At 33.4% G+C, this 23,094-nt stretch overlaps 2 protein-coding genes across 4 annotated transcripts; one reads left to right on the top strand and one right to left on the bottom strand.

Moving 5' to 3' along the window:
- The first annotated feature begins 190 nt into the window (after positions 1–190).
- On the top strand, positions 191–7,381 carry LOC133196254 (metallophosphoesterase MPPED2-like). Of its 3 annotated transcripts, none has more exons than XM_061332169.1 (6): positions 191–384; positions 955–1,336; positions 1,677–1,914; positions 2,992–3,107; positions 6,158–6,268; positions 6,534–7,381. In XM_061332169.1, exons 2-6 carry the CDS (start codon positions 985–987, stop codon positions 6,764–6,766), a joined length of 1,050 nt encoding a protein of 349 aa, XP_061188153.1. In that variant the 5' UTR covers positions 191–384; positions 955–984; the 3' UTR covers positions 6,767–7,381. The 3 variants fall into 3 exon arrangements, with proteins under 3 accessions (XP_061188153.1, XP_061188154.1, XP_061188152.1); XM_061332170.1 differs by having other exon boundaries at positions 191–388; XM_061332168.1 differs by having other exon boundaries at positions 205–270.
- Positions 7,382–10,621: 3,240 nt separating this feature from the next.
- Positions 10,622–18,783, bottom strand: LOC133197152 (phosphatidylinositol 3,4,5-trisphosphate 3-phosphatase TPTE2-like). Its single transcript, XM_061333019.1, has 15 exons — positions 18,464–18,783; positions 17,860–18,093; positions 17,185–17,394; positions 16,637–16,744; positions 16,322–16,488; positions 15,630–15,694; positions 15,446–15,506; positions 15,226–15,307; positions 14,977–15,127; positions 14,799–14,879; positions 14,590–14,695; positions 14,409–14,506; positions 11,696–11,785; positions 11,404–11,477; positions 10,622–10,863 (listed from the first exon to the last, which is right to left on the bottom strand). Exons 1-15 carry the CDS (start codon positions 18,505–18,507, stop codon positions 10,758–10,760), a joined length of 1,677 nt encoding a protein of 558 aa, XP_061189003.1. The 5' UTR covers positions 18,508–18,783; the 3' UTR covers positions 10,622–10,757.
- Between the last annotated feature and the right edge of the window lie 4,311 nt (positions 18,784–23,094).

The following is a 23,094-nucleotide window of genomic DNA, read 5'->3' as shown; positions in this document are numbered from 1 at the left end:
TCTATCCAGTTTCGTTATCTTAGCGGGAAGGACAGTTCTGGATAGAGAATGGGTATCTAGGTCTATATCGTCCAACAAAGACGTGTAAGTCATAGACCGACTTTGTTTCAGTCCGACTTCTCCAGCTCCACACTGTATATTTGAAACCCAAGCGGGTACTTCTTCCGCATTGTGCAATATACACATGACGACGGACAACACGAAAATACACAGAAACGTCTAGAATAGATGTTAAAATAATGAATTTAAAGTAATCTGTGTATGCTTATTGTGAGTATATAAACACTATGTGCTTTTGATAAACATTCCCAAAGGTAACCTAATAATTGTTAGGATTTGCTATTTTTAGCACTTACACAGGAGTCTCTATTTATAAACAACCTGGTACGTAATCGAAGAAAGTAGCATTGTATTAATTAATGTTTTATTTTAATACGAAAGCTTATTGCATAATTAATTTGGGAATAATTTAATTAATAGCTAGATTCTTTTAATGGGACTGAGGTGTAAAGAATGCTGAATGTCTGCATTTATTAGTTTTAAATAGGTATGTGATGTAACACGGAATTTAATTAATTTTGAGTTAAGGAAAAAAAATGATCAAGAAAGATAAAGATTGTTCATCCAGAGACATTTATGCCTAGTTTAGAATTTTTTTTTTTTAATTTTATTTTCTGATCAAGAATAAGAAAAAAGGGTAGAAGAAAAAGAGTAAAAAAAAAACTGTACTTACATCTCCATCAATTGATATGAATCATGTTCTGTGTAATGAAGGATAGTTTTTTCCCCCCTAGTTTTCAATTTAAAATTACATTGAGAAATTAAAATACCTTAGTATATATTTCTATGTTAAACTTGTATTTTCCTCAGCTGTTGAGCTGTGACAATCCACTGAATAACTGCAACATCCTACAATTTCATTTCAGTTTTCTGTAATACAATTTTCATTTTTAGAGACAGAACATATGGACTGGAGGAAGAGTCATGTTTAGTAGGACTCTGCAAATGCTTGGGCTTAAACACAAAACTAATATGGATCCACTCTCTTTGGAACAAAAGAGGAAAGTAAAGATTAAACCTGACCCTGAGACACATAACCCCACAAAGAAATGGGACAAGTTGAAAGTAAAGCAGAAGTGGGAGAGAGTGACACCAATTGACCCCACCAGTGTACCCCTGTCAGAGGACACTGTACGCTTTGTATGTATTTCTGATACACATGCCAAGCTTTGGAAGATGAAAGATCAGATCCCAACAGGAGATGTATTACTGCATGCTGGTGATTTCACCAATGTAGGTTGGCCAGCAGAAGTCAAAGAACTTAATGACATTCTAGGTATATCTTATTATAAATACATGTACATTAACATATATATTAATGATCTGCAGTTTTTTTTTTTTTTAAGATTTGGACTTTCCTCAAGTGCTAAAGTGCTTGAGTGCTAAATTTCAAATCTGTGACTTACATATAAGACAGAATATCAGAACCTCTACCAAATTCTCTCTGAATAGAAAATTAAATGGGGGAGATAATGAACATATGAAGACATTTTTTTAAATATATCTTTCTTTGTAATTTTTCAAATTTGAAAAATGAAAATTAAAAACAATTTGTTTGAAAATTTTGAAAGTAACCAGGTTATTAACTTTTTTAACATAAATAATTTTTTTTTCAGGACAGCTACCTCACAAACACAAAATAGTTATAGCAGGCAATCATGATTTAACTTTTGATGATGAGATGATTCAGAATCAGCCAGAGGCAGTGGAAAAGTTTGGTCTAGGATTGGAAAAAGTTAAAACCTATTTGATTTCACAAGGTGTCAGCAGTGTCAAAGAGCTTCTCACAAACTGTTTGTACCTGGAAGATGCTTGTGTAGAGTTGTATGGCATTAAGATCTATGGATCTCCATGGTTAGTAGAATACAGTTAAAGTATATCATTAAGAGAGTCAGCAAGATTCCAGTTCCCCAAGAGCAAGTCTATTTCCCGAGGCGCAGCGGAGGGAAATAGGCTTGCTCGAGGGGAACTGGAATCTTGCTGACTCCCTCAATGATATACTTTAACTGTTTTATTATACCGATACTAAACTTAGACTATTTTTAAAATCCGTAACAGCAATTCTATTTTATATGCAGGGCAATTACATATATAAGGTGCAATGGAAACTCAGAATGTAGATAAAATAAATAAATTCAGTCGGACGTCTTTAATTGTATTTGAATCAATGGTCTGTAAAATACATGCAAGCAACATTCATTTTAAATGTATTTTATAAACAATTTCATTTACACTGTGACAAAGTTGAGTGATCCGTCTTGCTCTCAATGCACATTAACCGTGCATGTTGACGTCACAATAAGTTATGCGTACTCATTTCCCGTACAAATTAAGCCCAGCCTCCCTATACATGTATGTAACATTAACAGAGCTGCTTTATGAATATTCATCATTTATTTGGAACATATCAGTACTTTTGTATGATTAAAAGAAATTTCGAGTTGTACCGAATAGGTGTGTATCTGTTCATCAAACCGACGCACCTTTTTGCAGGGAATCGGTCTTTTTACGGAGATTTTCAGGGAATCAGCAAAATGTATCGATATACTCTTATATAGTGAAAAATCCGTAGAGGTATAATAATTTTTTTTAATGTTTGGTGCAAGAGGATGATAATTAAATAAGAGATTAAATGCATTTTTTATCCCCAAGATTCTCAGACACAAAGTAAAGGTAGAGAAAGACCATTATTGACTATTCTCTTCAGAGAACTAGACAGGCTTTTGCCTATGGATGTAGGCGAAAGCCTGTCCACTTCCCTAAAGAGATTACATTATTGACATTTGAGGTTTCTCCTCATCTTGTTATTGTCAATAAAAGTAATTAATCCAAAATTTCAAAACAGATTTTATTATATTTGTGATAGTAGGAAATTGATTTCCAAAAAATTGTTATGTTTTTCCTTATACATGTGCATCTGTTCACTTGTAGGCAGCCAGAATTCTTTAACTGGGGTTTCAATTTACCCAGAGGCCAGCCATGTTTATCAAAATGGGACCTTATACCATGTGATACAGACATTCTAATAACACATGGACCACCTTTAGGTATAGTGTTTTGAATATCATTTAATATTAAGAATTTAAGTGAACTGGTCACAAATGTCCCAAAGCATGTTCAATTATTACAAAATACAAATTGAACAGAATTTTAGGAACCATCCTGTTTCTTTGCCAGCTTTGTCTCAAAGATCAATAGTCTCTTTAAAGGTGTGTTATTTTTTCATGAATCAACTAGAAATATATCCATAGGACATGAATACCCGGTTCATTAATAATGCAACATGAGAATTTCAGGGGTGTGCAATTACCATCGCCCGATGCCCGGGGCTACCAATTTTAGAGGTCAGGCTATCATAAATCTATACTGTGTTAGCCCGTCGGGCTAGTAAATTTAAAACGAAAGTATGAGTATATTTACGTCGACTGAATTGATGTACGAATTAACTTTGTTGTAAAATCATAATCTTAAATTCGTTTTAACCTATATGTATTGTGTGTTGCTATCGCCAGTTGTTTCAGTGACAATTATAGTCGATAAAAATAGGGAGAAGTACCTGACAATAACAAAGCGCAAACCAATATTTGTTTTATTCATTTCAACTTAAATGTTTTTTTTTTTACCTTTTTGTAATACTTATACATGTATTGTTTTCGGTAGTTAATGGGCTAATGTCTGGCAACCTCGGGCTAGTAACTTGCCTACTGCCACTAGCCCAACGGGCTAGTAACTAATTTTTGTAATTGCACACCCCTGGAATTTGTATTAGCGTATGAAGTTTTATGAAAAATACTTTGAATAGTTTCTTTAAAACTGAGTTTAATCCACAATGAATTGTAAAGTCAAAGGTCATTGGGAAGGTCAAGGTAAAAAATAAAATGGACAAAGTTGATGAATTCTAACCAAATAATGTATCAGTGCATAAGTTTACACAAAAAATATCTGGAATAGTTTCTTTGAGAAAGAAAGAAAAACAAATTTGAGAAAAGTGAGGTCAAGGCCAAAGGAAAGGTTGAGGTCATAAATTTTGAAGAAGTTGAATAGCTCTCTTCGATATGTATCAGCATATGAGGTTTGATAAAAAATATCTTGATTTGTTTCTGTAAAACTATGCTAAACACAAATTTTAAATCAAGGTCAAAGAAAACGGTCAAGGTAAAAAATGCTGATACAATTGATTGAATTGAAAAGCTCTCACCAATATGTATCAATATATTTCATTTGATTAAAATGTCTTGAATAGTTTCTTTGAAACTGAGCTTAATAGTGAGGTCAAGGTGAAAAGAAAGGTCAAAGTAAAAAAAAATGTTAATGCATTTCAACAGCTCTGATCTATATGTATAAGCATATAAAAATTGATAAAAATATCTTAAGTTTGTTTGAAATTGAGATAATCACTAATTAAAGAAAGTTAGGTCAAGGTCAAAGAGAAGGTCTAGGTCAAAAGATGTTGATGCCGTTGAATAGCTTTCATCAATATATATCAGCATATGAAATTTGATAAAAAAGGTCTTGAATAGTTTCTTTGAAACTGAGCTAAAGGCAAAGTGTGATGGAAGGACAGAGGGATGGAAGGATGGAAGAGGACATGACAAACACTATATGCCCTGGCCATATTCATTGCGGGGCATGAAAATTAAATGTTCTTAATGATACATGCATTTTTTTTTTAAATTGTGGTCCTCCATCTCCAGCCCAGTATAATTAAACTATGAGTGTTTAATTAAGTGCATACACAACATGCATGTACTCTACATTGTAGATGTACCTTTCTCACTGAAAAATTTTCAAGATATTCTTAATTTAAATTGTAGTACTATCAGATGTTCTTGGACAAAAAATCAGTATACATTACCAGGAGTTTTGAACAGGTATCAAATGATAAAAAACTTCTGTTTTTTAAGGAAAATTAACAAAAGTATAGTTTCATATAAATATAGTTTTAATAGCTTGTATTTCCTATAAATTTGATTCAAAAGAGGTGAACAGAATTACCAGGCATCATAAAATCGCACAAAGGTTCTTCAGTTATTGGAACTCTTAAATTATAAAGGGAATAAAAAATTAAAGTTCAAAACTACGTTGCATATGTCCTTAAAAAGATAAAGTAATGAACTTATATAAAGTACATATGACACTGAACATAAGACCCAAGTACATTTTAAAAAAAATGGAAATGAAATTTAAAAAATGCACTTACAAGAGTTGAAAATATCGCATAGATATATAGATATAACCCCCCCCCCCCCCCCCAAGGGTTCTCCAACTTTTTAAAATAAAATATTTTTAAAGACATTCTTTTCTATGAGATATTTACACAGTATTACGATTGAAAAATGCCAAGTATAACACATTAGCTTAAAACTAAACTTTTATGAAAATTCACACCCACTGATGCTAAAAGAGAACAAGGTTGGCAACTTCGACAAACGACTTTCGACATCTCGATGGGAATCTTCAAAAAATGAAGATGAAAGCTACTTATCGACTGCAAGTAAAAGTCACCATATATTGAATAATTGATATGTCGTTTGTTTGTGAGCAGTTGTAATTTCAGTCATGGGATTTTTTTTAAATGTTTTACACAAAACATAGATATATTTAGAAACTGTAAAAGGTTAGTTTTCGGTTATAATTTGGATTTTTCAACCTTAATACTTCGTAAATATGTCATAGAATATTCTAAAAAGTCAAAGAAGCCGTGGGGTACGGAGCGCGCGGGGGTGGGGGTGGGGGTCCGTCCCCAAGCACTTGTGAACAGAGTCAAGTAAATTCGATTTTAATGAGCAGTGCAAAATATAAGTGCAAAATTTGGATGCCAAAGTTTAGATGATTTTTTTCCTCATGAAATTGAAATCAAAACTTTTTTTTACAATAAAACTTTTAATGAAATTCTATCTTTATATTTTCAAAGCACTACGTTTTTTTTTTATCTTACATGTATCAAAAAAAGTTTGTTACACACATATACTTTGGGACTGCATATTGCGTAAGGTCGTTTACTGGATACAATCAAATTTCTAGCCCCCCCCCCCCCCCGTGCAAAACAAACAAAAAATAAAGTAATTCAAATAAGTAGAAATAAATAATTTCCTAGGTCACGGAGACAAATGTTATGATGGACTGAGAGCTGGGTGTTTGGAACTTCTCAACACAGTTCAGAAACGTATCCAGCCAAAGTACCATGTATTTGGACACATTCATGAAGGTAGGACTTATCTAGTACTTGGTGATCTACTGCATTGGCTGAAAAGACCAGATCAGTTTTCAAAAACTATTATTATTTTCTTGTGAATTTCCACAATTTTGACCTGAATGAAGTAAAAAAAAAATCGTGCACTGTAAATTGAGAAAAAGATGCTTGTTCAGTGAATCTTCAGAGAAGTAATATACGTGAATCTTCAGAGAGGTAATATACGTGAATCTTCAGAGGTAATATATGTGAATCTTCAGAGTTTTAATTTTTCTTCTAGCATATGGATGTTCTACTGATGGTATCACCACGTATATTAATGCCTCTAGCTGTACCCTTCAGTACAAACCAGTCCACCCCCCTATTGTATTTGATTTCCCCCTCCCTCCTGGACACACAAAAGACGAGGTCATTGGTAGAGTGCAGAGTTTTAGTCAGAAAACACCCGAATGTGACACAGTACACGAGAGAGACGGCCATTCTGACTCAGATGTTGAATTTAAAGAGGATTAATTTTAAATAATTATACTGTTTATGGTTATAATTTGTTGATAATATTCTCACAATTATTTTCTGTGATACATTTCTCTGATTATTTTAGGGAAAATGTGATGTATTTGTATTGAGTAATTAGAACAAATGTACTTTGCTTACAGTGCTACATATGTAAATGTTTATATCTCCGCAATTTTTAATGGATGCATGGTCATATGTAAACAGCGCTCTTTTAATGAAATCTTTTTTTTTTATTTCTTTGCTATGGTTTTGTATGAATAATCTAAATTAATCTTTAGTAAACAAATAGGGCAGGCAGAAAAGCTGATGCAGATTATTTGTTTTACGTATATGTTGGGAAACCTTTCCCGTGTACCATAACATTTGGTGCTGAGCGAGTGACCAAATCGAATGGCGAATAAAGTTTAACAAAACTGCATTTTTTTGCTTGTGCAAACAATCCAATATTATCAATTTGAAGAAAAGGCCTTTGTCATGAGCAGTTTATCTTTATTTACGTGTACAAGATAATTGATATTTTTTATCTCCTTCCTCATGTGATACAGGTACATATTTCTGTTATCAAAGTTTGTTATTATTTCGTATTTATATAATAAATGAGATGTATTCATATGTATTGGTTTATTAGAAACAAGTAAGTTTCCTAGTGCTGTATATCTCTTCAAAGCCGTTTACCTAGGTGTCGCCTCACAAATTAACGTAAACTTCCCAGGTAATTATATATAAGCGCTACATGAACCAGACGGACGATTTATCTACAGGTTCATCGTCACAAGCCACGCGTTTTTGTCCATTTTATTTCACAAATGGACTCAAAACACTTGGCTTGCGACGATGCTACATGTTGTATCTGATATTTTTTTATGGATGAGCGGCCAGTTTAAAATAATGTTTGGAGGTGATCCATTCTCAAGTAACTGTGAGGCCTTCATGTCATGTGGGAAATACTAAAAATTCTAAAGGTATTCATGAAGTCCATGTATACCTTTAGAATTTTTAGCATTTCCCGGATCACACTCCAATGTAAAATCACGGTTGCACCACAGGGACATATCTTTCCTCTGCTAATGGCAACATCTTTCGAAACCTTTTCTTGTCCCACGGAGATGCACGAGTACAAAGAAAAAAAATCAATTCGATAAAAATGTTTCCCAATTTAAATTGCTACAAAACTTCATTCATCACATGTATTTTAACCCATTATTCCATTAAATTAAGTTTTTGTATCATCCACTTTGTTGTATGCTATCGCCTTCTGATGTCATATAGATAAATACATGTACCATGAGGGCCCTTAATTGGTAAATAAACGAATTGAATTGAATTGTACCTCTGCACTTTTACACACGAAACAGCTAGCGACGAATTCGTCATTTAAGGACATACCCAACTTACCTTACCTACTGATAATTTTTCAAGATATTCTTAATTTAAAGAAATGTGAGCTGCAACTTTGATGTCAGACATTTTAGTTACATGTAACTATGTCAATGACAGAAAAAAGAACGTTAAGGCCAAAATAAAAAAATACCTTTGTTTCCTCTAACGCGACCGACCCACTTAAATCGTGCCGACTGAAAAGTTTTTTTAAATAATATTATTCAAATATTTTTTTTTTATTGTTTATCAACTTTATAAAATACAATTTCATCCAAATCCGTTTTTTTTTTTCAAAACGGCGGCTTCTGTTTACTCTCATTTGGCGCCCACAAATAACACGTGGTCACAGATGGTTAGTTAGCGTTATAAAACAACGGCGGTGTATCAATCTTAATATATATCTTTAACTTATCAGAATCTCACACTCTTGAAACATTTCGTGAATTAAATATACCATGACTAAGGAGTGTTAAGATGGTATTTACAAATGTGTCTTCCAAAATTAACATACGTATAGTAAGCATGGCAAAGCCTGCCTCATGAGCAGATGAGGGGCACCTTGTGTATGCATATCAATAAATTTCACTGCAATTCATTCGTTTCGATCTAATAAACACTTCGTGTATGATTCTATTTTTTACTATATGAGACCATAGGATTTGTAAATATGTCTTTGTATAATTATTTCATCTTTACAAATATAATTCAGATGTCGTTTCTTCCATCCTTTTATTTACGGGGTAAACTTTGTGACTATAACATTTGATATATGAAATTTAAATCACTTTAGATATGGTTTGGTTGAATTAAATAGTTTATACAGGTACACTCTTTTCAAATAGTGTTGAAATCTTTAAAATTGGCTTAGGGTACGCCTTCCTGAGACATCCAGTGTATTTTCTTTAGGTAGGTCCTTGAAAATAGTTGTTTCTTTGCTTTAAAATACCTTTTTAAATTGTTGGGTCGACAACATTTGAACACCTGCCTGGTGGGAGCTCCTAATTTAGACTTTTTCTCGACACTTATGGCCATTGATCATAAAGCATCAGGAAGAGATCTTTTTCGTGCCGACATCTACATGTATACTGCGACACTGCATGGACCTACGTTTTTTACGGTCTCATTCGACTGTCCAGTCTCCACGTCCCATGTCGGGACCTGCGACTTACAATAAGCTCCTGAATTACGTCGTTACTCCAAACAAAACTGCGCCATCTGAGACCCTTGATATTTTGTCTGTGTAAGCACTCGAAGATAATAATAGATTTGAAAAATATACTCGGATGGCCAATGGTTGAGTATTTGCGAATCTTTTCTTTTTGTAAAAATTCGATAAATTTACGCTGGCCTGAGATATTTCACAAGTTCAAATGAATAATTAACCATACATGCTGCTTTTAAATTTCCATTGTATGAAATTCGGTTTAAAAATCGGTTTCTTTTGTTCTTTCTTATTTATAAAGATATTATTCAATTTTTCAGAAAGTCTTTTCAAAACTGCCGTCAGAAAAAAAAAAATAATTTACCTACCTACCTACCCAACTTGAAATTTTAGGGTCGGGTTAGGGGAAACAAAGATATTTTTAATGATGGCCTTATAAACTTTTGTTGTTCATATTTGCGATGGAAGAAGTATTTATAAGCTTTAAATGAAGCAAATTTACATTATTTTCGTCCTGTACAACATTGATTTCTTATATAATAGTATATATTTGATTGAACAGAATCCTTTATTCTGAAACAATTTGATACTTATTACTGTCCAATTGATCAAAAAGGTTTAAATTACATACAAATTTATCACAATAACACATTTTAACAGCAAAATAAAATTCTCAAAATTGAAGCTCATATTGCTTTAAAAGTATAGTACCATTAGATGTTCGCATACAAAAAATCAGTATGCACTACCAGGGGTTTTGAATAGATGTAAATTATGAAAACTCTTGTATTATTAAAAAAATATATATATAAAAATTACTAGACATATATTCTATAGATGTTTTTTTTTCATCCAAATTTGTTTTAGCTGTACAGCACCATATATAACACGCCGGTCTTTCAAGTATTGGAACTCTTCAACTTCAGGGGAAAAGACAATAATGTTCAAACTACGTTGCGTATGTCATTAATAAAATCAATGAAATATCGGAAACATATGACAATAATACGACAGTGGTAGTGCAGCCAAACGGTAAAGTAGGATAAAACTAGTTTTTTAAAGATGGTTGATAAAAAGAATTTCTGTTTATATTTAATTTCATCCAAACTGTGTCGTGCGTGTTTTCCTATCCCAGTGCGTAATAACACGCCAAGTCTATCACAAAACAAGAGATCCTATATGGTTACATATATCTGGCTACATACTGAGCTCAAGGTCACGTGTACTTAAAGTGTTACGGCATTGAATAATAAAACATTACAAATATTAATTCATAAATATATATATATATAAAAACATAAATTGAGCAACAAGAAATGACAAGAGGAAAACATTAACGATCTACTACTTGTATAGAATTTGATTAATTGGGTAAAATGGAATGGCAAGTTAAAAAATTAAAAATGTATAAAATAGTCTTTGGTTTATAATGTAAATAAATGAAGGTCAGGAAGCTAGTTCAAAGGTCATCTCCACGGAGAAATCCTCTGTGAAAATCTTGTGGGTTTTCTTTTTATGTGGATTGTCAAGTTCATCTCGAGGAATCCGCAACCTACATTTACCAAACCATGAACAGGATTATTAAAATATTTGAAGTTAAAAATCAAGTGCAAACAATTGTTTTGAATGGCATATTTTGAATGATATATCCCATTTATATTGTAAAATTTTCAATTGTATTGCAGAATTTCCCATTTGTATTGTATAATTTTTCATTTTGTATAATTTTCATTTTTATTTTATAATTTTCCATTTGTATTACATATTTTCCATTTATATTCTATAACTTTCTATTTCTATTGAATAATTTTTCATTTTCATTGTATGATTTTCCATTTGTAATGTATAATCCATTTGTATGAATATTTTTCCTTTTGTATTCTCTTATTTTCCATTTACATTGTATAATTTTCCAGATAGAATAAATAGATACAAATAGAAAATAATGCAATACAAATGGAAATTATACAATACAATCTATACAATACGAATAAAACTATACAAATGGAAAATTATACAAATGGAAAAGATTGAATCTGGCAACTTTTGACATGCCATACTTTACCAAACATGTACTAAAATACATAGATACCTTAAATTTTCTACAAAATAAGTATGGAACCAGAAGTAAAATGCACAGCTGTCATACCCCTTGGGAATTTTATTCTGAAACCAAAGAAAAATACACATATATATTTCACCTCGTTATTGAAAATTTACCCTTATTTTAAAATTTTGCCTTTAAAATCCTGAATTATTATCAAACTCCACTGTTTACAAAGCCAATTTGAAGAATCACTCCAGCTGGGTTTTACTGACCCAAGTTTATGTGACAAATACCTATCTCTCCAAGAAATCCTCCATGGTCTAAATTTTTGACTTACCGAGCTAAATTTCACCTTCACGTCTTCTTGTAAAATGATTTCCTCTTTTGGGAAAATTTCAATTGCATCTTCATCTGTCAAAACCTCCAACTTTACAATGGAACAAAGAGGATATATTTTACTGATTAAATGGAACATTGTTAGTGTCTTTATGTAGATGCAATACCAAATATATTTTATATTGTTTTAATAATTATTGCCGCAGGCCCGTAGCAACGGCCCCAAATCCCAAATGTGGGGAGGCAAATCTCCCCCTAAAAAATCTTACATGCAAAAGGAATTAAAAAACAAGAGGCCCATGGGCCACATCGCTCACCTGAGCATATTGGCTAGGCAAAAGCACAAATCAGTTCAGTATTGAAAAGATTACGGGGGGGGGGCATGAATTCTAAACAACCTGATGATGCTTCCATGTCAATATAACAAATGGCTTTGTTGTACTTGAGAAGTTTTTTAAAAAAAATTCCCATATAAAAAAATTTGATCCCCCATTGTGGCTCCTCCCTATCCCAGGGGTCATCATTTGAACAAACTTGAATCAACACAACCTGAGGATGCTTCCATATCAATATGACTAAACATAGCTTTTCTGAACTTGAGAAGAAATATTTTTTCTATATGTTCTTATGTAAAACTTTCAATCCCCCATTGGGCCCCACCCTACCCCTGGGGGTCATCATTTGAACAAAATTGAATCAAAATGACTAATCATGGTTTGCAGTTCTTCAGAAGAAGATATTTTCCTATATATTTCTATTTAAGACTTTGATCCTCCATTGTGGCCCTACCCTATCCACGGGAGTCATGATTTGAACAAAATAGAATCTACACTACCTGAGGATGCTTCCAAATAAATATGATCAATCAGGGCTTTGCTGTTCCTGAGGGGATTTTTTAAATTTTTCCTTTACATTTCTATGTAAAACTTTGATCCTCCATTGTGGCCCCGCCCTACCCCGGGGGTCAAGATTTGAATAAATTTGAATCTATACTACCTGAGGATGCTTGCGTATAAATATGACAAATCTGGGCTTTGCTGTTCCTTAGAAGAAGATTTTTCCTATATATTTCTATGTAAAACTTTGATCCTCCATTTTGGCCCCAACCTACCCCCCCCCCCCCCCCTGGGTCATGATTTGAACAAACTTGAATCTACACTACCTGAGGATGCTTCCATATAAATATGACTCATCATGGCTTTGCTGTTCTTGAGAAAAAGATTTTCAGAGATTTTTCCTATATATTTCTATGTAAAAATTTGATCCTCCATTGTGGCCCCGCCCTACCCCCGGGGGTCATGATTTGAACAAATTTGAATGTACACTACCTGAGGATGCTTCCACATGAGTTTCATCTTTCTTGGCCCAGTGGTTCTTGAGAAGAAGATTTTTAAATGATGCCATTATTTTTTCACTAATTCCTTATTATCTCCCCTTGAAAGAGGGCGTGGCCCTTCATTTGAACAAACTTGTATCCCCTTTACCCAAGGATGCTTTGTGCCAAGTTTGGTTGAAATTGGCCCAGTGGTTCTTGAGAAGAAGTCGAAAATGTGAAAAGTTTACAGACAGACGGACAGACGGACGGACAGACAGACGGACAGACGGACGCCGGACAAAATATGATCAGAAAAGCTCACTTGAGCTTTCAGCTCAGGTGAGCTAAAAATACTAAAACATAAACAAGAGATGTTTGTGAAACACGTATGCCCCCCCCCCCCCCCAATAATTGGAATTTTTCTAAGTCCAGGGGCATAACTCTGTCAAAAATTGCTCGACCGTACCCAAAACAGATCTTGACCTAGATATTTGTATAATTAATCTGTATACCAAATTTCATATCAGTACGTGCAACCTCTGCGAAGAAAAAAAAAAACGGAAACTGCAAATAATTGGAATTTTTCTAAGTCCAAGGGGCATAACTCTGTCAAAAATTGCTGGATCGTACTTGACCTAGATATTCTTATGATAAGTCTGTATACCTAATTTCATTTCAGTATGTGCAACCTCTGCAAAGAAAATGAATGGAAACTGTTGGTGGACTGACAGACAGACCGACAGAGAGCAGCAAAGCAATATGTCTTCCCTTCTTCGAAAGGGGATATAATAAATAAGAAAACCTAAACTGTCCAAAGGGGAAGGGGGCAACTTCCAAAACATAATCTGACGAGCTAAAAAAATTAAAAGAGTGGGGGGGGGGGGGGCAGGGGGGAACAACCAGCATCTAAACGAAAATTTACTATAGCAAAATACTATACTCAGGAAAAAGCCCCCCCCCCCCCCCCCCCCCGCGTTCTACGGACCTGTGTCGCTCAAATATAGGAATATCGTTATGATCGTGATAGAGAAATATGCTAGTGTAAATTTAAACATTTTTTAAAGAAATGTTATTTGGAATCTTGCCGATAGAATTCTACATCACAGTCATATTCGTATTATGTGCATTGAACTTTGTAATTGTGGTGTACATGTGTATTGTAGATATCTGGCTGGGTAAGAACTGTAGCTCTTCTGTTTCTCGCCACGATATTGTTTCGGGACTGCAATCATTGTAAACTATGTCGTCTTATCGTCATGTTTTTAGTTGTTGTAGGTATTAAACATAACAAGCATTCAGTTGTACCAGTATACGTACACAATACTCCTAGTAAATGAGAAGTGAAAATTTAACTACATGTATATATATATATATTTACATAATATTATATAGTCTGTACCTCACAGTTTTCTTGCTTTCCTAATTTGCTGTTAAAAACGAGGGTCCTCTGTAGATAAATATCTAAAACCAGGTCACTCCCGTCTCCGTTTCCCACAGCTGTAAATGGACAGGTCTTATTAACGATTCGGGATTACTGAAGCAAACAAATTCAGAACACACATCTGTAACGTGTAACTTACTGTGAATGCCCGTTATGCGAATCGTCTGTAATTTCAGCTTTACAACTGGAGGCACTTCACCATCCATGTTTTTGACGATGGTTTCATAGTAGCCAACATAACGGCTCTGTATAAAAGTTTTGAGGCAATAATGGAACAATTTTTATGTTTCTGGTTAAAAAATATTATTCAAGCTAAAGGGCAGTGTTTAAGGTGCCTAAAATGCTCACCTGACTAGGGGTTTCGACGCCTTGAAAAGTTGATCCTTTCATTAAATCTGTTCTTCTGTCTCCAAAGTAATTAAGACTCTCCTGTCAAAATTCAAGAGGAAATGAATTTTATTCCTCTGCAAAGTATTATTTTATGTAAATGGTTTTTTTATATGATCTTCTACATGTAGTATATTACCTGTGCCTCTTTGAACATGTCACAGTCTACAAGCCACGTGCAAATCATGGTACCAGTGCGACCTTTCCCGCCTTTACAATGAACCGCAATCACGTGTTTTTCATTTTCTGACAGCCACTTGCGGACTTTGATGCAAAAATCTACCATATCTCTAAAATGAAGTTAAAAGCAGTAGAAATGAGGCATTGCTTTTAAAGGTTTGTGGCGTATTAATGCATCGCTATAGAAATGGAATTGCGGACTAGCTACCTTATAGAAGGCACGTTATGGTCGTCGATATAAACTCTCTCTACTCTACCATGAAAAATTGAAGCATCGTAATCTCGTTCACCTGCAAAATGCATTAGTGTGCAGTTCTATCATGCGTCTTAAGTCTGACACGTCATTTAGTCTCTTATCTAAATCAATACTGATTCTTGACATAAAAAAAATTAATCTTGATGAATTCTCGAGAGACCGATATACTCACTACATAAATCAAATACAAGATAGCTATCTTTGTGCTTAGCATCAAGGAACCGTGCGACTTCCTAAAACATAATGGTACATTTTTACTACAAAAGTCGAATAGAAACATCCAACTGATGTTTTTAAAAATATCTTGTTAGAAAACGTTTTAGGAGGACAATCAATGTAGTTCCCTAATGACTTACTTGGATTGGGTTTCTGTACATCCCCCTTACACCAGATGAGGGAAATGACATTGCAATTACCCGCTCTAAAAAATAAAACGATATGCCACTTTCTTAAGCCTGCATGAACTTTGAATTAAGGAAGAGGGAGGGTGGTTAGAGTGGTGGGTATATTTTTGACTTTATGAAAAGATGCTTGAGGAAAATGCTCTGATTTGTTTTTTTTGACAATTTTTTCTTTGTCATGATGCATTATCGATTCCATTCTATTGTTTTAATTACTATTATTGCTTTTATTACCAGCCAAAACAAACAATTCTGCCGAACAAAACACGGTAGGTCATCCTCCCTGGGGATCTATAAAACTTGTGTCATGATAATTGATTCTGAACAGAAGGTGCATCAATTATAAATAACCTATACAGCATTGAAAATATTTATTATACCCAAAATCAATATGCTCATTTATTTTTACATCTTATAATGAGCTTAATGAATAATTTATTACATTTTATAACAAATTACTTCAATTAATTGTGTAATAGTGTCAGGTTCTATTGTAACAAAGTATAGCAAATACTGCATTTGAGATTTATTAACATCAGATAAAGTTTTCCTTAGAAAACATTACATATATGTGAGAGATGAAACATATTTACGTTCTACCCCTTTTAGTCAGAATTCGTAATTCATATTGCACAAGTTAGCCTTACTTGTAATATAGCACAGGTCAAGGTCGAATCCGTCTTTTTGATATCTGCGCTTGTTTTGAGAGACGGTTTTTCTGGCTGCCTGAGTCATGTGACGATATTGTTGTACCATTATTATCACACTCCTCCCTATTCTAACCACACGCAATGCTCGCCCAATGACACCAAGTCTACATTTTCAAAAGAAACAAATGTCAAGGTCAAACCAAAGATATTTTTCAGAACTACTTGAAAAATAATCTTTTAAAATTTTTGTGAAAATTAAACTATTCTTTTAATGAAGTTGCATGTTGTCTTAGACAGAGACACCGAATATACCTTCCGTAATGAACCTCCACCAAGAAGCCAAGAACGAAGTCTATGATAAACGTTGCCAAGACAACCACCATGTCTGTGACATCTAAGCAACTCTTAAAAAACTCTTTCCTGTGGAAAGAAAAGAAAAAGAATCTGTCAGTAAAATGCTGTCGGATAGATATTAGTATACAAAGCACATCCCGCTGATTGCTAATGGAGAGAGAGAACATGAAGGTGCATCAACCAAATGATTATTGGAGGTTTTAATGATGCAAGACAAACTCTAATAGGAAGCTGTATCGCAATCAACACAAACTACAGTGTAGATGCGCGTATTACATAATACTTCTAATAAAATTTTAAAACAAAATGAATACATTGGAGTAAAATGAATTTTAAAAAATCATCTGAATTGAAAATAAATTGAAACCTTTATTGTGAGTAAAGGCTTTTCAAATAGGATATCCTTCATTGCATTGTGAATAAGATCACAAAAGGGGAAAGGGGGGGGGGGTCTGTGATGGCAAAATTCTCTACAATTAAAGCATATGCTTCTAAGACGTGCTTACCCACGATAAAATATTCTGAATCCGATTTCTATGAGAAAATAAGTGATGATGATACGTGATACCAAGGCAATGTCATGTGAGGTTTGCTCGCTGAGATTCTTGACACTAATGTCCACCACGACTAAGATGACGTCTATCAGAATCAGTAGCACGGTGAACACACGAAATATAAAGTGTTCTATTACAGATTTAACTCGGAACTGGGCTTTCCTGGAAAATAAATACACGATAAAAAATTATAATATCTTAAGTGGGTTAAATATACAACGATTAATTTATAGTTTACATTTTGCCCCAAGGGAAAAGATTGCCTTTTAATGAAGGATTTTTTTACAAACTAATTGTTCAACATAACATTATATTTTCGTTCCTCTCACTGTGATAATATTTACAATTTACTGTATGAAATATGCACAGTCTTTTCTTGTGTAGTTTATACGCTTTGTAATCACTAAATAAATGTAGATCATATTTTGAAGCACGCCTGTGTTCCTACACTATTTTTCTTTGAAACAAGGTATCCAAAACTTGGGTCATATTTTGCTATTATCTAAATACTTTTGAAAATTCGTAATCAGTTTCTAAGGGATTAAATTCCTCTATAATGATACTAATACATGTATACAAACACATCTAAACGTACTAATAGTTGGTGGTGTCATTAGCTAAACCTACTGTAGTTTTGTCTTGGGAACCACCGTGTGCGTGTGGTGCTCGTCGTCCTCTCTGATATGTAGGTCGGGAGGGTGCTCACTTCGTCTGCTACAGATGCTGACATTATCATCCTCAATTTTAAGTTGTAGAAACTGAATCTTCTCTTCACCGTCCTCAAAGATGTCGGTGTTTCCCTTCACAGGATCATACTCCATTGTATTCACTCTTTCACCGTTTACTTTAGTTCCATTTTCACTTTATCATTGAATAAACAAATTATCATTGGTGAGGTATGTACTTTAAATAAGGACTGTACTCTAAGTTAGCATTTGTGGTGTAACATGAATAAGAAATGAAGTGATGCTAACAGTTGGTTCAAATCGATCCATTCTGTGAGTGTAATCCTATATCCGACACACAAGTTTTTATAGATTTATCCACTTTTTTTGACTCTTGTGAATCTCTAGAGAACTGATCAACTTATTTATAAAATGGCAATGATCTACAGATTAGCAATAAATGTGTAATAATTAGGGACAACGACTAAGCGTTGATCCACCTATCCGATTAAAGGTGGTTAACTTATTAAGAATCGAAGTAGTGTTGATTAAGGACAGGTACATACCTGATACTGGCTATTACCACATCTTGCTTTATTCCATCCAACATACATGTAGCAACAAAGACAGCGAATCGCACTGACAGCTTGTTATTGTAATAAACACATGTTAAATGGGGGCAAACGGGTCCACGAACTACACAAAACTCATAACACAACTCCGCTCTACCTATCAAAATATAACCTCACCAATGGGTCACCGGTTTTTCTATTCAGTAATGTGCACTGGCGGATCTCAAGTATTAGTGAACTATCCGATATATGTTTATTCTTTTGGGGGTTTAAATACGCACTATAGCACAACTATTCGATAAGCAATAACGCAATTCTCTGCATTCATAATGCAATCTCACTGATATCTTTCGCAAGTTATAATCAAGTATATGCACTGGTAATTTTGATAATGAAAATTAAAGTAACACATGGGACATCCACGGGTGGTGTAGCCAGGCATATGTCTAGATACACCCTGGGACTCACATAACATCGTTTCTGGACTATCGTATACCGTCTTGAGACAACATGCAGACAAGCATTGCTTTGCGCTTTCAAAAAAGGGGGATACTGACAATAAAAACAATAGATTTAATAAGAAAAAAAGAAACCAAATCTGAAAACTGTCTCTACTTGATTCAAACTCCTAATTCGAGGTGGGGGTGGGGGAGATTACCAACTTTGAGGACACGCCCGATGGGTTCGCTAAGACTGTACATGCGTTCAAAGTAGAGCTCATGGTAAGAAAAAAATCCAATGCCTTACAAAACAATCGCTTGGGGTACGATTGAAATCGATATTATCATTAATGCAACAACAATTTAATATCACACAGTAAATCTAATCAAACTGCAAAACTGTGCATAGGAATATCAGATAGTAGGTGGTACAATGTATTTTGTAAACGCTTTTCGCTCAGCAATCATTTTATAGGGATTATCTTGGCAATGATGAAAAACTGTGAACCACGTCTTGTATGGAACGCCAAATTAACATGTATTCATATATTTGAACCTATCTTCAATTAATTATACCTATCTTCAAATCAATTGTACCTATCTCCAAATGAATTAAAGATAGGTTTAATTCAATTATACCTATCTTTAATTCATTTGAAGATAGGTACAATTAATTTGAAGATAGATACAATTGATTTGAAGATAGGTACAATTGATTTGAAGATAGGTGCAAATGCATTGAATTAAAGATAGGTATAATTGATTTAAAGATAGGTGCAATTGAATTGAACCTATCTTTAATTATAAAGATACTGACAATAACTACTACTCCCCATAAAAATGCACCGTGCAGTTCCCTCCATGTTCAAGTCGCTGTTAGAGGGAGCTTTCATTATTTTCAATAACACAAAACGAATTGAACCTAGGTATAATTGAATTGTACCTATCTTCAAATCGTTTGCGGATATGTTACAATTGTACCTATCTTCAAATCAATTGTACCTGTCTTTAAATCAATTGTACCTATCTTCAAATGAATTAAAGATAGGTATAATTCAATTGAACCTATCTTTAATTGAATTGAAGATAGGTGTAATTCCATTAAAGATAGGTGTAATTTATTTGAACCTAGATTTAATTATTTAGAGATAGGTATAATTATTTACACCTATCTTTAATTCAATTGTACCTATCTTTAATTCAATTGTACATATCTTTAATTCAATTGTACCTATCTTTAATTCAATTGTACATATCTTTAATTCAATTGTACCTATCTTCAATTCATTTGGAGATAGGTACAATTATTTGAAGATAGGTACAATTATTTGAAGATAGGTTCAAATATTTGAATATATGTTAATTTGGCGTTCCATAGTCTTGTGATATTTTTAAAACAAAATCACAAGAAATTAATACATTTAATTTCATTGTGAAATTGCATAATTTACTGATAAACAGAAAATACATGTATACTTCAAAGTAGTCATACGGCAGGTTTTTATTGATAAACATAAAATACATTGTATGTCTGAAAGACAATAGGGTGCGAGCATTTTATCTCATTCAGATTTTTACTAATTGGATGAACTTTTTTCCTTGTTATACATTGCTGTTGTACATGGTAATCTAGATTAAATGTTTATTACAAACGATTACATACGTATTTCGGCATACCTTTTGTTTTCAATGATACCAATCGCCTTTAAAGGTGCTTAGACACAGATTTGAACTTAATATTTTCTCAAATTTTCTGCATAATATCACGACTTATATATTGGAATAACATTTCACATGAAAATATAATTAAAAACTTATTTTATCTGGAAATTATTGGAACTACAAATTCCAGGACGCGTTTGATTAACACATCTTTGCACTTACACAAATTTTAACTTTATCCTTAATATTTAAGAAAAGAAGCGATTTTTTTATGTATTAATGAAAAATATTACATCTATAATCCATACAATTCAGAGTAGAAATGTTCGAAAGCAAAACCAACTCACCAGTATTGTCAATCCATGCTCTGTGATGTGTACAGAGTTTAACAAATTGAAAACACCCGTGAAACGTAAACTGTTTTTATAAACAGGGCACGAGCTCTGTTGTTGTTAATGTTTACGATTGACCGGGTGTGTTCAACTCTGCACACACCACTGAGCACGGACTTACAATACTGTAAGTGGGTTTTGTTTTCGAACATTTCTACTCTGAATTTTCGGGGTTATAGTTTTAATATTTTTTATTAATACACTACAAAATTGCCACCTTTCTTAAGTATTAAGAATAAAATTAAAATATTTGAAAGGGCAAGGATGTGTCAATCCAACGCGTTCAGAAATTCTAAGTTTTTATAACTTCGAGATGAAATAAGATTTTTATCATATTTTATTATGAAATGCTATAGCAACATATAAGTCATGAAATTATACAGAAAAATTGAGAAAATATCAACTTCAAATCTGTGTCAAAGCGATTTAATTTGTCTTTCAGTTAATATTCGATATTGCGGTTGTGATAATAATAATGCATATTTTAGTCTTATTCGATACTTAAGAGCATCCGAATACAATCAGTTTTTAAACCCAGGCAGGTTTCTGTCAGATAAATTAATGTTAAAGGGATTTCAACAACATCGTTTAAAGTCGTCATTTCGTAAATTCTACGGTCGTTAAAATTACCTTATTCGCAAATATAACTTATCATTGGGTCGTATTTTGGCTGACTTGTTTCATACCTATTGTTCATAGGGGTTTGTCTTCCGGATTGTTAAATATAAAATAAATTTTAAAAATTTTGAATCTTCTTTAAATACACTTAAAAGTTGTTAAAATAGAGATTCTGACACTTTCAGTCAAGAAAAACCACGTTTAAAAAAGACGTACCACACCTATATACATAAACTCTAGGTGTGGTACGTCTTCTTTAAAAGTGGTTTTTCTTGACTGAAAGTGTCAGAATCTCTATTTTATCAACTTTTAAGTGTATTTAGATTCAAAATTTTTAAAATTTATTTTAAATTTAACAATCCGGAAGACAAGCCCCTATGGTTCCGTCTACCTCATCAATTCATAGGGCTCACGACGGGTGTGACCAATCAACAGGGGATGCTTATTCCCCCTAGGCACCCGATCCCACCTCTGGAATTTCCAGGGGTCCGTGTTTTATGCCCCCTTCACAGAATTGTATTGTTAATAGCTTTTTTTTTTTTTTTTTTTTTTTTTTTTTTAGATCGATCACGGTCCGTTATCTTCACCTTTTCATCATACACATTTACATAAAATAAAAATGGTGAATTGTAATTTAGTATGTACAGCAAAGAAAATAATAATAATAATGAAAAAATAAATAGATAAATAAATAAATAAATAAAAAATACGTCAAACATAAAAAGTGTTTTTCCGTCGTTTATAAAAAAAAATATTGACTTTGCCGACAAGAGAAACATGACTTCCACCTAGAGTTGTTCCGTGTAATGGAACTTTTCAGGATCTATTCGGAATTCTGTAAGAATATATCTTTTTCAACGGGAGGAGATATCGGTTTTAAATAACATGACTGTCTGTCACAAAATCGTGTTCGGGCAACAATTCTTGAACCTTTGACTGGAATGGATGCAATCTGCACTTTTACAAAGCTTTTGCAAGTGATATCAAATGTGTGTCATGACATTAAGAAGAGGTCATATCTTACATGTCAATGTCGTCCATGAAATATTGAAATCGTATCCTGACTACAATTTCAATGCTCTCAAATGCCAGGGATAAACTTTTATAGCAATCAATCCCTAGTGAGATGAAAACAGGTCTAGGTCCGCCTCTGGCTCAAACCATACGCTCAAACTAATGTATAGGCCTAATCGTTAAAAAAATATCGCTTTCGTTTATTTTGTGCGAATTTCGAAACATAGTCATATTTTTTGATAATGACAATGCAGTATTTTTAACAAATCATTATGAAAAACTTTCACGTTTTGCACTTTGCAGACGTCAATATTTAATACAACTTAGCTTTCGAATCCCGATCCCGATCGAGAAACATCATCCCCATGGGTGAATATTAGAAGACAGAATCATCGAATGTAATTTTAGAAATCACTTTGATAGTCTCATTGATACTGGCCTTAGAAGTCTACGAATATTGATGAAATCTTTAAACGAATTTTAAAAGAATGTTTAGACT

This window comes from Saccostrea echinata, unplaced genomic scaffold (genome assembly GCF_033153115.1).
Source record: "Saccostrea echinata isolate AGI-Se365-2 ecotype Australia unplaced genomic scaffold, CSIRO_AGI_Sech_v1 ptg000030l, whole genome shotgun sequence".
NCBI lineage: Eukaryota > Metazoa > Mollusca > Bivalvia > Ostreida > Ostreidae > Saccostrea > Saccostrea echinata.
This window is presented reverse-complemented; position numbering and strand designations above follow the sequence as displayed.